Source organism: Alligator sinensis, unplaced genomic scaffold, assembly GCF_000455745.1.
Source record: "Alligator sinensis unplaced genomic scaffold, ASM45574v1 scaffold535_1, whole genome shotgun sequence".
Lineage (NCBI taxonomy): Eukaryota > Metazoa > Chordata > Crocodylia > Alligatoridae > Alligator > Alligator sinensis.
This window is the reverse complement of record NW_005842157.1, coordinates 1,681,624-1,696,833: the sequence shown is the minus strand read 5'-3', so window position 1 is coordinate 1,696,833 and position 15,210 is coordinate 1,681,624. Positions and strand designations below refer to the sequence as shown.

General features: G+C 45.7%; 1 protein-coding gene across 6 annotated transcripts in view; it reads left to right on the top strand.

Annotated features, from left to right (window-relative positions):
* HENMT1 (HEN methyltransferase 1) overlaps nucleotides 1–4,358 on the top strand; it is a 48,359-nt gene extending 44,001 nt beyond the window's left edge. For 5 of the 6 annotated variants that reach the window (XM_006025640.3, XM_006025637.3, XM_006025641.3 and 2 more), the window contains exon 7: nucleotides 991–4,358. In XM_006025640.3, coding sequence (XP_006025702.1) covers nucleotides 991–1,425 — 435 coding nt within the window. In that variant the 3' untranslated portion in view covers nucleotides 1,426–4,358. The remainder of the gene's footprint in view (nucleotides 1–990) is intronic. The other variant, XM_006025643.3, reaches the window with a different exon arrangement.
* The last annotated feature ends 10,852 nt before the right edge of the window (nucleotides 4,359–15,210 follow it).

Sequence of the window (15,210 nt, the reverse complement as noted above, 5' to 3'; positions counted from 1 at the left end):
CGGATTAACTGGCTTGGGCCCCGCCAGCTGGAGCAACTCGTGTGGTTGTTCCGACGACCGGACCACCTGCGTCGTGATTGCAAGCGGCGTGAGTAAAGTTTTTTACAACCAATAAGTTGTCAGCCTCTCCATTCACCAGCCCGCCCTGACGTACGAGCGTAACTCGAGTCGGCCCTGGCCGTCCGAGACAGGCTCCACAATTCAAAAAGGATGTGGAGAAGCTTGAGAGAGTCCAGAGAAGAGCCACGCACATGATCAGAGGTCAGGAAAACAGATCTTATGATGACAAGCTGAGAGCTATGGGGCTCTTTAGCCTGGAAAAGCTCAGGCTCAGGGGCGATCTGATGGCCACCTATAAGTTTATCAGGGGTGTTCACCTGGATCTGGGGGAACTATCGTTCACCAGAGTGCCCCAAGGGATGACAAGGTTGAACAGCTATAAACTGCAGCAAGACCGTTTCAAGCTGGACATAAGGAAGAATTTCTTTACTGTTCGAGCCCTCAAGGTCTGGAATGGCCTGCCACCGGTGGTGGTTCAAGCACCCACACTGAACGCCTTCAAGAGAAATGTGGATGCTTATCTTGCTGGGATCCTATGATTCCAGCTGACTTCCTGCCTCTTGGGCAGGGGGCTGGACTCAATGATCTTCCGAGGTCCCTTCCAGCCCTAATGTCTATGAAATCTATGATTTTGCGGTTCTGTTGATAACTAAAGTAATTCTCCTACTTGTTACAGTATAAAAGTCTAGTGAAGTCTGGTGTACGGTTGTATAAATGAGAGTGGAGTTTGGATCAACATGTTATTTAAATTGTTTGTACAATAAAATTATAACATCATTATACAATCATAACAGTTATTAAATATAATATTTTTGGATATCAAGATAAAAAACTGAGTACAAATACACTGTTTTTAGATGCATGTTGTTTATAACATTTTCTGAGCATGTTTTAATATTTAATCTTTTGGATTCTTTACTTTTCCTAAAGATTTTCAAAGCAGTGTATCCAAGTCTTAAAGATGAGAAGTACCTGCAGAATGCAGTAGTCAGTGAAGTTATTAATACAGCACAAATTATTACCAGACGACTCTTGGACAGTTTCAACTCTGTATATAAGGAGCATAGCAATGGTCTTGTCGAGATGAAACCCGACTTCCAACTACCTCGCTATTTCATGAGGCATTCAAAGAATCCCTCTCTAGCTGAAGGTGAAAAACTTGCTGATGACAGAAACATGGAGACATATGTCAGTGGAAATGCAGTCTACATACCTCTTATAAAAATCTTTTCTATTCCCAAAGTGAATAAACTTTGTGGCACCTTTGAGAACTTAAGCAAGCTGATTACTGGCAAAGTAGCACTAAGCAATGATGGTTCTGCTGTGGTGATCAGTACTGAACATGAAGAGAAAGAAAATGAGTAAATGGTTTATGTTTCCACTAAGGTAATGAAGGGCCCCTCTTCAGTAGACACATGCCAATATCTTCTGTATGGTAGCTAGAAGCATAGGGTGAACTTAATTTTTTTATTTCAAGAGGGGCAGGAGTCTATATTCTCTCGTAGCCCCCATTGGTTTCTAGGGTTTTAGCTGAAAGTCAGCTCTAAGGATTTGAGGATAGATTTTAAAAGTTAACCAACTACCATTGAAATTTAGTAGTTTTATTTAACAATTTCTTCTGTTCCCCTTATTAATCTCTCAGATATCATAATTATTTTCTTCAGATATGCTGAATATTCACAACTTTTACCAGCTGAATAGAAGTTTTGATACCAGTCATGTGAATAATGACAGTGGTAGAGTGCTGCTGCTTCATAGAATGATTTCAGTGCTGAACCTGGAAATCAAAATGTTGTTGTACATGAAGCATAAACTGAAGCAATAAGATGTTAGTTTCTGTGATAATACTTACAGTGCTTTTTGTTTGTAAGGATGTTCTTTGGGGGATTTTTTGGTTTTGTTGAAAGGGTGAAAAGGAGAGGGATATGGAAATCCAGAAAATCAGGGGTGGATCTGGTGGGTGCACAGAGAGTTCTCTGGCAGACGTGGCAGCACATGCAGTTCCCTGTGCCCTATGAGACACCTAGGTCCCCTGCATAGTCCAGACAGCAGAGACTGAGCTCAGACTATGGGGATGATGGGGCTGAGGCTCGAGCTCCTCAGGTTGGCAGGGATCATCTGGAGTGGCTGGACAGGGAGCAGGTGTAGGAAGGGAGGATTAGCTTGCCACTACCACAGTTCCTGACCAAGCTCAGTAGCCCACACAACCACTCCCTGCAGCCCCTGGCTAGAGTCGGGCAGGAGTGGCCCTACCTCCCCTGGGCTCTCACCACCTCTGGTCAGCTAGGAACAGTGAAGGCAGCAGGTGGGTTCCCCCTTCCTATACCTGCTCTCTGCTCAGCCCCACCAAGGTATCCCCTGCTGGCTTGGGTGCTCCAGCTGTGCCATCACTCTTGTGGTCTGATCTCAGTTCCTCCTGCCCAGACCCACAGGGACCCAGGCACTGGGGGCCATGGGGAACTAGAACTGCAGCCTGAGGTTCATGGGTGGGGCAGCTCAAGCTGGTGGCAGCTATGGTGTAAAGCAAAGTGGTGGGGGTGGGGTGCTGGGAGTCAGGGGATCTGTAGCAATCCTTGACACACCCTTTTCAAAATCTTAGATCTGTCTATGGAAAGCATATATTACAGATTGTTGTTCAGTGTACCTGGAAGAGAAAGCAGCAGATAGAAAGCCTTAGTTAGTGGTATCCCAAAAAAAGGAGACAAAAGTTTGCACTAAAAACATAAATGAAAAACAGTCCTCTGGCAGAGGAAGAGGAAGGCTAGCCATTGTACCTTTTATTTGTATTATACACATGTAAGTATTATACATATGTATAGTTTTATTTCTTGCACCTTTTTTTCCCCTTTTGGTCCTCTTATGTTAAAAGCACTGATCATAACTGGATGGAAATGTACTTAATTGACGCATTCTTGTGTACATTCACTGGAATCACTGGCAGCTTTGGGTGTGCAAGCATTGCACAGTCAGTCTTAAAGTTTGTAAGATGCACAGGACATAAAAAGCAGAGCTTTCATATAGTACCAACTGTTGTTTGTTAAAAAGGTTCTTGGCCATTCCTGAACTCAGAAGTTGTTTAGGATGAAACCAGGCAGAAGAGATGGCTGTAATTTACAGAGCCAAGGAATGGTTTATAATCTGCGACAGGCTCAGTTTCTGCAAAAAAGGAGGGCACTTTACAGCAAGCTGCATGGTTTGACTGTTATATTTTTCATAATTGTACTGTCTGCAGCTCTTTGTTAAACAGCTATGTTTACTTCAAGTTAACCTTTAATAAAAAATATTTAGAACTAATTTCTTGTTTGTTTCCTTAAACTGTAAAGCTAATCTGGTAAGTGTTTAAATGTGAAATTCAAAGCTTGTAAATAAACTCATAAACAAAATGAGGGTGGCTGTCTAATGAGAATGGAGTCAAGTACCAAGAACTTGTCCTTTTTTTTGAAAATATCACTGCAATTCATAGCTGTGAGACATACATTACTTAGCAGATAATTTTAGATCTTTAGATTTTTTCTCAGTGTATTTTCCTTTTGGCATTTTATTTAGTGTACTTTGTAGTTTGATCATTTAAAATAAGGACAAGGTGGGGTATATTTGGAACAGTAGTAGGCAACTGTCAATCTCTGGATCATGGTGTACGTGTAAGAGGTCTAGTCAGATGCATGATGAATCCATTTGTGGCTGACAAGCCCAATTTGAAAGTGGCACAGGTTGTTACAAGTTTCATAGGTCCATGTATTGTCTGAGTTGGAGTCCAAGTTTGCAGCATGCTGCTTTCTTCTTTTTTGCTTTGCTTCCATCCTCTGGGTCAAAGCTGCTTCATGTTGAACTGCACCCAGCGCTTAATCTTCCCACCAGATCAGATGGGATTCTCTGTGCTCCTCCTCACTTTCTACATTGACGTTAAACGACTTCTTATCATTTTACATACATTGCGGTACCGCCATAGACCCTGCTTTTTAGAGCCATTGTGATTTTCACTGTACAAAATATTCTTGGGGATATGGTCTCCTCCCATTCTCCTGACATAGACATCGCTATCAAGAAGAGGAAGTTGCAATGGATTGGCCAAGTGTGTTAGTCTTGCATGCTCCAGTACCTCTGGGTGCCTGTACATGAGCGCAGAGGCTGCTCCAACATGCTGCAAATTAAAGCATCGCCCCTCCACCCTCGCAGCACATGCAAAAGTTTGGTATTCTGTCTTCCCACTTTATTTTCAGGATCTTACTCAGACATTTCATGTGGAAGCTGTTCACTCTCTTGATGTACCTAGCAATACTTGCATTTGTCATATTGAATGAAATACTTTGAATGTTTGTAATGGTTGCCCATTAGCCAGTTTCAGGAAGAAGATAAGATCTATCTCCTTATCTAAGTCATTGTTTTTGGACTACATGCGAAAGGTCCTGACTTTGTTTAAAGTTTTAACTTCTGAATTTTATCTTTAGAAGTCTTTTACAAAGAGAGCGAATATCCTGAGTTCCGAGAGATCAGCCCAAATTTGGGGGTAATGACAGGTTTGAGTAGGAGTGGCCCAAGACGGTAGCTCACAATAAAAACTGTAACTTACTCTCCCAAATTGGAGGTGACTATACTTGCAGAACAACGAAGGAAGAATCGCAAGTATAAGGTCTGATTAGATTGATCGCCTAATCCAACCTCTCCGTGAACACGAATCTCTTAGTTCACGCTGAAGCTGCAGAGCGCCCAAAAGGGACTGAAGGAAGAGGACTTAGTCCTATCAGTATTGAGGCCAGCCCATTGAACCGTACTACTGAGGCCAACCCATTAAATTGTACTACTGAGGAATGAAACCATATTTTGGTATTTGGCTTCTCGGAATTATAGGATTGTAAGTATATTATGAAAATAACAGTATTGATTCAAATTTAACTTTTAGTTGTAATTGTAGTTGTTTTTGTAATACTAATTCTTATAGCATTGTTTGGGAAGGAAGTGCATTCGGAGCATTGTTTCTGATATATGTAATTATTGTGTTCTTAATGTTTGTGGTGTTTCTTAAAGCTAAGCAGTGTTATATGCATAGCAAAGAATTTTAAAATAAAATTGTGTTGTATAAATTAAGTGTGTAATCATTGTGAAATCGTGCAGTCAGCTAACTACTCCCCCAGCCAGTGCATCAAAACGAATCAGTAAATTGTGTGGGATTTTCTCTATTCCATAACCCACTAGAGACAGCATTAAATATAATGTTTACATTGGCTCTAAGTATAGGAATATCAAGTGTAGGAAGTGCAGATATAATTGTTTAAAGTTGCTATCTAATCTTTTCTGGAAAGGTCAGATCCCCTAAAGTTCTTTGTATTGTAAATTGAATTAGAAAGTTGTCTTTATGGTGTATATAGTAGCATTGGAATGGTGGGATAGCTGTGATGGTCAAGGGAATATGTGAGAAACGAGGGGTTTTTGATAATATCTTTTATTGGACCATCTATGTAGTTGGGAGAGATATTAGACAAGAGTTCAGACACAAAACTGGTCTAACATATTTCCCAATTATACAGTTAGTGCGATAAAAGATATTACCGAAAGAAAGCTCTTACTTATGCACATGGATGTATATACATGTATCCTGGTGCAGGATTTGGCTACCTTTGCCAATGGTAACTGCAGGCCGCTGACTCCCTCCTGTCACATGATTTCTCCCACCCCTTCACCACACTTCTGATATAGACAGCACGGGGGTCACATCCTAGTAGCTCTGGTTCCCTTGTCATCCTCACACCCCTTTCCCCACATCACGAGAAATGCTGCTGCTGCAGGGGAGGTGTCAGTACAGCCAGCAGCCCGGGTAGCAAGTGCTGGGTATAGGGACCTTCTGACTCCCTGCTACTGCAGCCACTGCTGAATTCTGTTGCCAAAGACAATCAGCAAAGGTAAATCTAAAGGCAAGAAAGGCCCTGGCTGCAGTGTGGGGGATAGAGTGACCCCTGGGGTTCTGGCCATGCCAGTGCCAGTCTCCTCAGCAGCAGTGTCTCCTATGGGGAGGAGCAGGGTTTGAGGCTGTGGGGAGGATTTGAGGATACTGGGTTGTTACTCTCTCCCCTACCCTGTGAACACTTCTCCTGCAGGAGACTTGTACAGACCAGATCCAGCGTGCCCATGGGCCACAGGTTACAATCCCTGGCATAGCGTATTCTACATCAGTTTTTAGAGTTGCACCGATATATCGGTTACATATAAGATGGGCACCAATAACAGGAAAATTAGCATTATCTGCAATCAGCTTTTTTTGACTGATAACATCATCGATAAATGCTGTGTGCACATGCAGCTACAGCATGCATGTGGCCAGGAATGCAGGCTGGCAGCTTGGAGAGCAGCGTCATTCCAGTTAGTCTGTTGCAGGAATGGGTGTAGGGGAGGGGAGAAAAAGGGCATGTCTGGGCAGATCGAGGCTCCCACAGTGAGGAAGGGAGTGGGGCAGGGACAGGTACAGGGGCTGACGCTGCCCTGTTGGGGTGGGGCACAGGACAGAGCTGTGAGCGGCTTGCCAGAGCTCTTAGGGGAGAAGGGTGGGGGGAACAGCTCCCTGCCGCTGTGCAGCCACCTGAGGAAGGCATGGGGGGGCACGTGGCTTGGGGCAGATCTGTGTGCAGGGCAAAGGTGGGCAAGGGCTTGGGGCAGAGACTATGCCAATCTCTTCCTGGTGGTGGGGGCTAGGCCAGGGCTATGCTCAGGGCAGGTGGGGGTAGGGCAGACTCAGATGCATGGGGCGTGCAGCAGTGGTGGCACTGCGCTGGGAGGGGTGGCTATGGGGTGGTCTACGAGGAATTTTGGTGTGGCTATAATCCCCAAATCCCCCCTAGTGCTGCCCCTGCTCAGGGCACTGTGCTCTGTTGCAGCTGAGCCCATCCCACCCCGAGTGCAGCCCTGGCCCTACCTCCTGCTGGGAAGAGGCTGGCTCACTTTGTGCGGCAGGCAGTGTGCCCTTGCCCCATGCACAAATCTGGGGGGGGACATGCCCCCCATGCCTCCCTTGGGGGTGCACGCAGTGGCAGGAAGCTGTCCCTCCCTCCCTACACCCCCTGGATGAGCCACCCATAGCTCTGTCATGTGCCCCACCCCAGGGTCACGTTCACCACCCCGGCTGGGCAACCCCTGCCCCACTCCCTCCCTCCCACACCCCTTCCCTCTCCCATGCCCCTTCCCCCCTACAGACTGGACGCTGCTCTCCAAGTTGCCTGGCTGCATTCCTGTAAATCAGCTATCAGATCAGTATCGGCTGATATGGCTCGTTAGTAATTGGCCATTCGTATGGGCCAAGAAAATGTTTATCTTTTTTTTTTGCTGAAAACAGCCAGACAGATGTGGAATCTCTTCCAGAGCATCTCCTGTAGTAGGTGACTATTTAGGTGCTTTGCCACAAACAAAGCAGATAATTTCTCTGCTGTTATCAATGGGTGCTCTGGGATGGACAAAACCTGAACTGGTGTAATTATTTCAGCAAAAGTTTATCCCCAGTCCTTCCAGGATACTGTCCCAGTAGATTGGAGAAAATTATTCCAAATTAGAGATTTGCATTATCTGTCTACTCCTTTTTTTTATACTAGTGTAAATGTTTACTCTGTCCATGGCCAATGTGAATATTGGCCAGCTCTTTTGTCTAAGTTTGCATAGTGAAGCATGGAAAATTTTGCAATTTGTTTAAGATGCTGCAGCTAATATCAGTTTACCCAGTAAAGTTGGTAGTTTACTGCTGAGAATTAAATGCGTGTGTTTGCCCTCGTTACAGAGTTTGCACTGGTCAGTGATTCTCAGCCAAGGATCCTTTTAGGGGTGCTGTGAAGTGCCATGCCATATTATCAGTGTTGGGTATGCAAACACTTACACACAATTCACAGGATAATCCCATAGATTTCAAATAGGAATTCATAGTCAATATAACCTGTCACAGTCTTTCCAGGCTTTTTGAAACAGAAGAATTGCTTTATTATTTTTCCAGAAGCAAAGGAAAATGAAGTGAAGGGTAGGAACTGGCATTTTCCAAGGGGTGCCTTGAGTCAGAAAAGGTTGAGAAGCACTGAATTAGATCAATTTTAAAATGAAGTGCTCTTTTCTAAAATAGTGAAGCTATTCTTCAGAATTCCTCATAATGGCACAGGATGGTTTGTGATCAGTTTAGTTTGAGAGGTTTTAAATATACCATTTAATTAAAACAGCTTATTTAATTTTCCACAGATTTCCAGTTTAAAATCTGGACTATGTAGTCAAGCCATCTTAATCTCACAAATGAAGAAACCAAAGAAAACAAGTCTACAGTATTTAAAGTTGTGGCTTATATATGACACTGCCAGTGACCAGGAGATGGCACACTTCTTATATACAGCATGTTTTCACCTCACTTACGATTCATGGCTCATATGTTACAGACTTTCTAAATGAGCCTGTCCTTATTCTTACCCTCTTTTGTAAAGCACTTTGAGGTAAGCCCATTATCACAGTTGCAGTGGCAGTGAAAGAAAGGAGAAGGGTCTTTTCTTACTTTAACTTTGTCCAATTTATGCCTATTCTGATTCTGTTAAGATATTTACATTCATTACATCATGTTCAGTTATATTTATGTAACATTGCAGGAGTCAAAACTTTATGCGCTGAAAGCTGCATGAGGTCCTGAAGTGACTGCATAGTTGATTCACTGTTGGAGTTTGGGGATGGGGGGATTCTGTTTGCTCTGCCACTGGCCAAATTCCTTTGCCAAGTCATCTGAGGCTTTATGCAGAAATGTCACTAGAAAAATCATGGAGCAGAGCCTCAAGGAATCCATCTGGAGGCACTTGGAGGAGAAGACGGTGATTGGGAACAGTCAGCATGGATTCACCAAGGGCAAGTCATGCCTGACCAACCTGATTGCCTTCTAAGATGAAGCGACTGGCTCTGTGGAAGAGGGGAGACCGGTGGATGTGGTGTACCTTGATTTTAGCAAGGCTTTTGATACCATCTCCCACATTTTCTCAGGCAAGCCAAGGAAGTACAGGCTGGATGAATGGACTGTAAGGTGGATAGAAAACTGGCTGGAGCACTGGGCTCAGAGGGGAGTAATCAATTGCTTATGTCCAGTTGGCAGCTGGTATTGAGTGGAGTGCCCCAAGGGTTGGTCCTGGAGCTGGTTCTGTTCAAAGTCTTCAATGACCTGGAAGTCACTGAGCATAGAGTGCACCCTTAGCAAGTTTGCAGATGATACCAAGCTGGGGGAAGTAGTAGATATGCCGGAGGGTAGAACTAGGATTCATAGTGACCTAAACAAATTGGAGGATTGGACCAAAAGATCTCTCATGAGGTTCAGTAAGGACAAGTGCAAAGTCCTGCACTTAGGACGGAACAGCCCCATGCACCAGTACAGGCTGGGGGCTGACTGGCTGGGCAGCAGCTCTGCAGAAAAGGACCTGGGGGTTACAGTGGACAATAAGCTGGATATGAGCCAGCAGTGTGCCTGTACTGCAAAGAAGGCATACTGGGCTGCATTGGTAGGTGTGTTGCCAAGAGATCAAGGGAAGTGATTATTCCTCTCTATTCAGCACTAGCAAGGCCACATCTACAGTACTGTGTTCAGTTTTGGGTCCCCCACTATAGAAAGAATGTGGACAAATTGAAGAGAATCCAGCTGAGGACAACAAAAATGGTGAGGGGGCTGGGGCACATGACTTATGAGAAGATGAGGGAACTGGGCTTATTCAGTCTAGAGAGGAAAAGACAGAGGGGATTTAATAGCAGCCTTGAACTACCTGAAAGGGGGTTCGAAAGCAGATGGAACTAGACTGTTCTCAGTGGTGGCAGATGACAGAACAAGAAACAACGGTCTCAAGTTAGAGCAAGGGAAGTTAGGTTAGATATTAGTAAGAATTTTCTCACTAGGAGGGTAGTAAAACACTGGAACAGGATACCCAGAGAGGTTGTGGATTCTCCATCCTTGGAGGTTTTTAAGACCCAGCTAGAGAAAGCTTTGACTGTGGTGATCAAGTTAGGGATTGTCTGGGCAGAGGGTTGGACAAGATGCTCTCTGGATGTCCCTTCCAACCCTAACTTTCTATGATTCTAATGTGAGTTTGGTTTTAAATAGTGGACAGGAGGAGAAGGACAAGAAAAAAGGAAATAGAATGTTAATTTGACAGGAACATTTATCAATGCAAGTAGATCAAATTATTGATATTTTAAAAAAATATTAGGGGCAATAAAAGTGAAGGTATATGGGCATGGAGATTATGAAAAATAGCCAGCAATATCATTTTGAGAAGATATAATTTTGAGAAGATACCTGAAGGGGAAGAGAGAAATTGCTTGGGTCCAATAAGTGAGGGGACGGTGCAGAGGAAGTTATCCCAAGCATGTGGCATGAAACAAGGCACAAGCAAAAATGTATGTATACACTGAAGGGGTGGGGAGGAGGAGGATAAAGCGACAAACCACAGCAGTGACTCATTTTGAGCACTTCCTCTAATGTGGTATGTTTAGAAGAAGCCTACAGGGACAAATGTCATTAAAGCAACTGGACAGGATGTTTTTGGTACACTTGCAGTTTTCAACCTTTTTTAAACTCAAGGCACTGCTTGGAAAATGTCAGAAGTTTGTTTTTACTTGATCTTTAAATAAAGAAAAAAGAGTAATTCTTCTGTTGCAGAGAACTCTGACAGCAGGTCAGAATGTTTTTAACATGATGGATTCCTATTTGAAATTGCTAGGTTTATTTTATGAGTCATGTTTGCATACCTAACAATACTAATATTGTGTGGCATTCTGCAGCAGCCTTGAAACTCAAGCCACCCAAGAGTGCTGCAGCATGCTGATTGAGAGTCACAGTGGAGACAGTGGCATACTGAGAAATCCATGTACATAAAATGAGTTAGCAAAGAATTTGCTAATTATAAATAATATCCTGGACAAGTTATGTTTAATTTTGAATATTATAATTAAGCTTAGATTAGATTTGTGTCATACCACACAAAACCAAGGATTCTTATTGTAAATTACAGATGCAAGTTATGGCCAAGATGTACAGTGAAGGAAACAATCCTCTACCTGCTCTTTTCCAATGTCGTTTTTACTCCTTAAAGTGCTGTAGTCTGTAGCTCCCAGACTACAGTACCTGGCAGTACAGTTTGGGGAGGAGATGAGCAGCCAACAGTGGCAAAAGAACAGGTTAGAAATATAGACAGTATTACTTGAGGTGCTCATTAGGGCGAAAGGTAGCAAGTGACCTGGGTACAGTCAGGGTTCCACTATTTAGAGAAGCTGGACCTGTACAAATCCATGGAGCTGGATGCAATGCACCCAAGGATGCTGAGGGAGTTGGCCAATGTGACTGCAGAGCCATCATCTTTGAAAACTCATGGCAGTTGGGAGAGGTCCCAGGTGATTGGAAAAGGGCATATATAGTGCCCATCGTAAAGAAAGGGAAGGAGGAGGATCCAAGGAACTACAGACCAATCAGCCTCACCTCAGTCCATGGAAAAAATCATGGAGCAGGTCCTCAAGGAATCTATTTCTAAGCATTTGGAGGAGAAGGTGATTAGGAACAGTCAGCATGGATTCACTGAGGGCAAGTCATACCTGACCAACCTGACTGCCTTCTATGACAAGATGACTGGCTCTTTGTATGCAGGAAGAGCAGCAGATGTGATATACCTTGAATTTAGCAAGGCTTTTGCTACACAGTCTCCCACAACATTTTTGCAAGCAAGCTAAAATAGTACAGGGTAGAAGAATGGCCTGTAAGGTGGATAGAAAACAGGTTGGATCATTGGGCTTATAGGGTAGTAGTCAATGGCTCAATGTCTAGCAGGCAGGCAGTATTAAGTAGAGTGGCCCAGGGGTTGGTTCTGGGCCAGTTTTGTTCAATATATTCATCAACAACCTGGAAGATGGGATGGAGTGCACCCTCAGCAAGTTTGTGAATGACACCTAACAAGGGGAAATAATAGATATGCTGAAGGGGAGGGCTGGGCTAGGATTCAGAGTAACCTAGACAAATTGGAGGATTGTACCAAAAGAAATCTCATGAGGTTCAATAAGGACAAGTGCAAAGTCTTGCATTTAGGATGGAACAATCCCATGCACTGCTACAGGCTAGGGCCCAACTGGCTAAGCAGCAGCTTTTTAGAAAAGGAGCTGGAGATTACACTGGACAGTAAGCTGAATATGAGCCAACAGCATGCCCTTGTAAAGAAGGCTAACAGTATACTGGGCTGCAATGTAGGAGCATTACCAGCAGATCAAGGGAAGTGATTATTCCTCTCTTCAGCCCTGGTAGGGCCATCTCTGAAGTACTGTGTCCAGTTTTGGGCCACATGTTCAATGATCATGACATCAGGACTCAAACAAAACTTTTATTTTTTAAAGAAGTGGTAGCCCTAACTCTTCTCTCCACCTGTGAAGCTTGGGTGATGTGCAAGGACCACCTCAAAAGCCTAGAACACCTTTACCAGTGCTACTTCCAGAAGATTTTTGGCATAAAGTGGGAGGATCATTGCACAAATGCCAGTGTCCTCACCAACGCTAACACCACCAGCACAGAAATTTTGATTGTTCAACATCAGCTGTAGTGGACAGGGCATTATGTGAGCATGCCTGATGTACATTTACCAAAAGAACTGCTATACTCCCCACTCAGCCAGAAACAAAGGACATGCAGGGGCCAGAGGAAACACTTCAAGGATACCCTCGAGGCAAACATTAAGTGTGGCATTGATACCACAAATTGGGAAAAAACAGGCTGGGATGGGGCTACGTGGTGATGCCTTGTGAGAGGAGGTACATTGTACTTTGAGAAAACCATCTCACCATGGGGGCAGAAAAACAACGAAAACAGAAGGAAAGGAAACAAGACCAAGAAATCTGAGTTCAGCCCTCTCTTTAACTACCACCTATGACATCTGCCAAAAACTCTGTGGCTCTAGGACAGCATTTCCCAACTAGTGCACCATCAGGCATGTCTAGATGTACTGTGGCATTTTGGGCTGGAGCCATGCCCCCCACCTGCTGCTGCTGTGGACACAGACAGATGGGGAATGTGGCTCCAACCCAAAACACCATCCTGCTGGCTGTGTGCCACCCCTTCCCATCACCCCGCTCCTCCCAGTCAGTGTCCGGCTGGCCGCAACCCCCTGCTCCATCTGGTGTGCCATAGTGCTTTTTTATTTAGGCAAGTGTGCTGTGGGGCAAAAAAAGGTTGGGAAATGCAGCTCTAGGATCAGCTTCTTAGGTCATCAGTGGACTCATCTACAACCCTTTACTTGACCCATGGGACTGATCCTCCTTGATCGTGAGGGATCAATGATTACTACAGAAAGGATGTAGAGAAATTGGAGAGTCTAGTGGAGGGTAACAAAAATGGTGAGGGGACTGGGGCACATGATTTACGAGGAGATGCTAAGGGAACTGGGTTTATTTAGTCTGGAGAAGAGAAGACTGAGTGGGGATTTAATAGCAGCCTTCAACTACCTGAAGGTGGTTCCAGAGAGGATGGAACTAGAACAAGGACGGGCAATTATTTAGGGTGGAGGGCCGCTTACCCAGTTTTGGCAAGCTGTCCACTACTGCATGGGTAGCCCCGCCTCTTGACAGCTGCCCCACTCCTTGGTCACCATCTTGGGACCAATGTCCCAGGGCCAGTGCTAGCAGGGCCCAGGCTGGCAGGGGTCTGTGGAGCTGGGCTGGGCTGCACCAGCAGGGAAAGGGGGGAGCTGGTCCAGCTCCGTAGAGCCCCTAGCTGTCGGGACCCCATACCCCTGCCGCCCTGTCCTGGGCCCTGCAACACCGGTACGGGCCCCATGCTCTTTCTGGCTCCCATACCCACTCATTCCCATTGCCCCCCCAGCCCTGCGGTACAGGCTGGGGGCAGCGCACAGGCCCCCCTGCTTGCGGGCAGGGAAGGACCTGGTGCTGAGCACAGGAAAAAGCAGCCCCTCCTGCACCCCATGGCTGGCATTCCCTGCTGCAGCTGCTCACAGCCCACCTTGGGCTGCCTGTGCCTGCTCAGGACAACCCCGCACAAGCTGCAAGCAGCTGCAGTAGGGAGCACCAGCCACAGAGCGGGGGAGGGTCCACTTTTCCACAGGCTCAGCTTTTCCTCGGGCTCCTTCCCTGCCCGGGGTCCTCCCCTATCCCCTGCCCTCCCCGCCGCTTACCTGAGCTTCCAGCACTGGTGCAGCCACATGGTCCCAGGCCAGAAGCCCCTGCTGCGGTTTCTGGCTGTGGGGGGCAGGGCCAGGTGGGCCCTGCTGTTGCAGGAGCCTGCTGGGGCTTCCCCCGAGTCCTACTGCCCCTGGCTCCTATCATTTTTGACAGGAACCAAAGACAGATAAATATTAATTTTCTAAATTTTTTTAGGGGCCCCGTGGGCCAGATAGAATGGCCTCGCAGTTCAGATGTGGCCCATGGGCCATATTTTGTCCACCTCTGAACTAGACTCTTCTCAGTGGTGGCAGATGACACAGAACAAGGAACAATGGTCTCAAGTTGCAGCAAGGGAAATTTAGGTTAGATAGTAGGAAGAACTCTCTCACTAGGAAGGTAATAAAACACTGGAACAAGTTACCCAGGGAACCTCCATCCTTGGAGGTTTTTAAGACCTGACTAGACAAAGCCTTGTCTGGGATGATCTAGTTGGGGATGGTCATAGAATCATAGAAGCAGGGTCAGAAGAGACCTTGTAGATCTTCAAGTCCGACTCCCTGCCCGGGCAGGAGGGAAACTGGGCTCAAGTGACCTCAGCCAGGTAGGCATCGAGCCGCTTCTTAAAGACCCCCAGGGTAGGAGCCAGAACCACTTCCCTTGGAAGTTGGTTCCAGATCCTTGTAGGGTCTGCCCTGCTGTCCCCGGATCATGCGGGTGGCCCTCCTCTGGACCCTCTCAATGTTGTCCACATCCCTCTTGAAGTGGGGTGCCCAGAACTGGACACAGTACTCCAGCTGTGGCCTGACCAGTGTTGCGTAGAGGGGGAGGATCACCTCCTTGGCCCTACTTGAGATGCACCTGTGGATGCACAATAGGGTCCGGTTAGCCCTGCTGACCATGACCTCGCATTGTCGGCCCATGTTCATCTTGGAGTCAATGATGACTCCAAGATCCTTTTCTGCCTCCATGCTCTCAAGAAGGGAGTTTCCCATCTTATAAAGTGTGCTGCCGGTTACT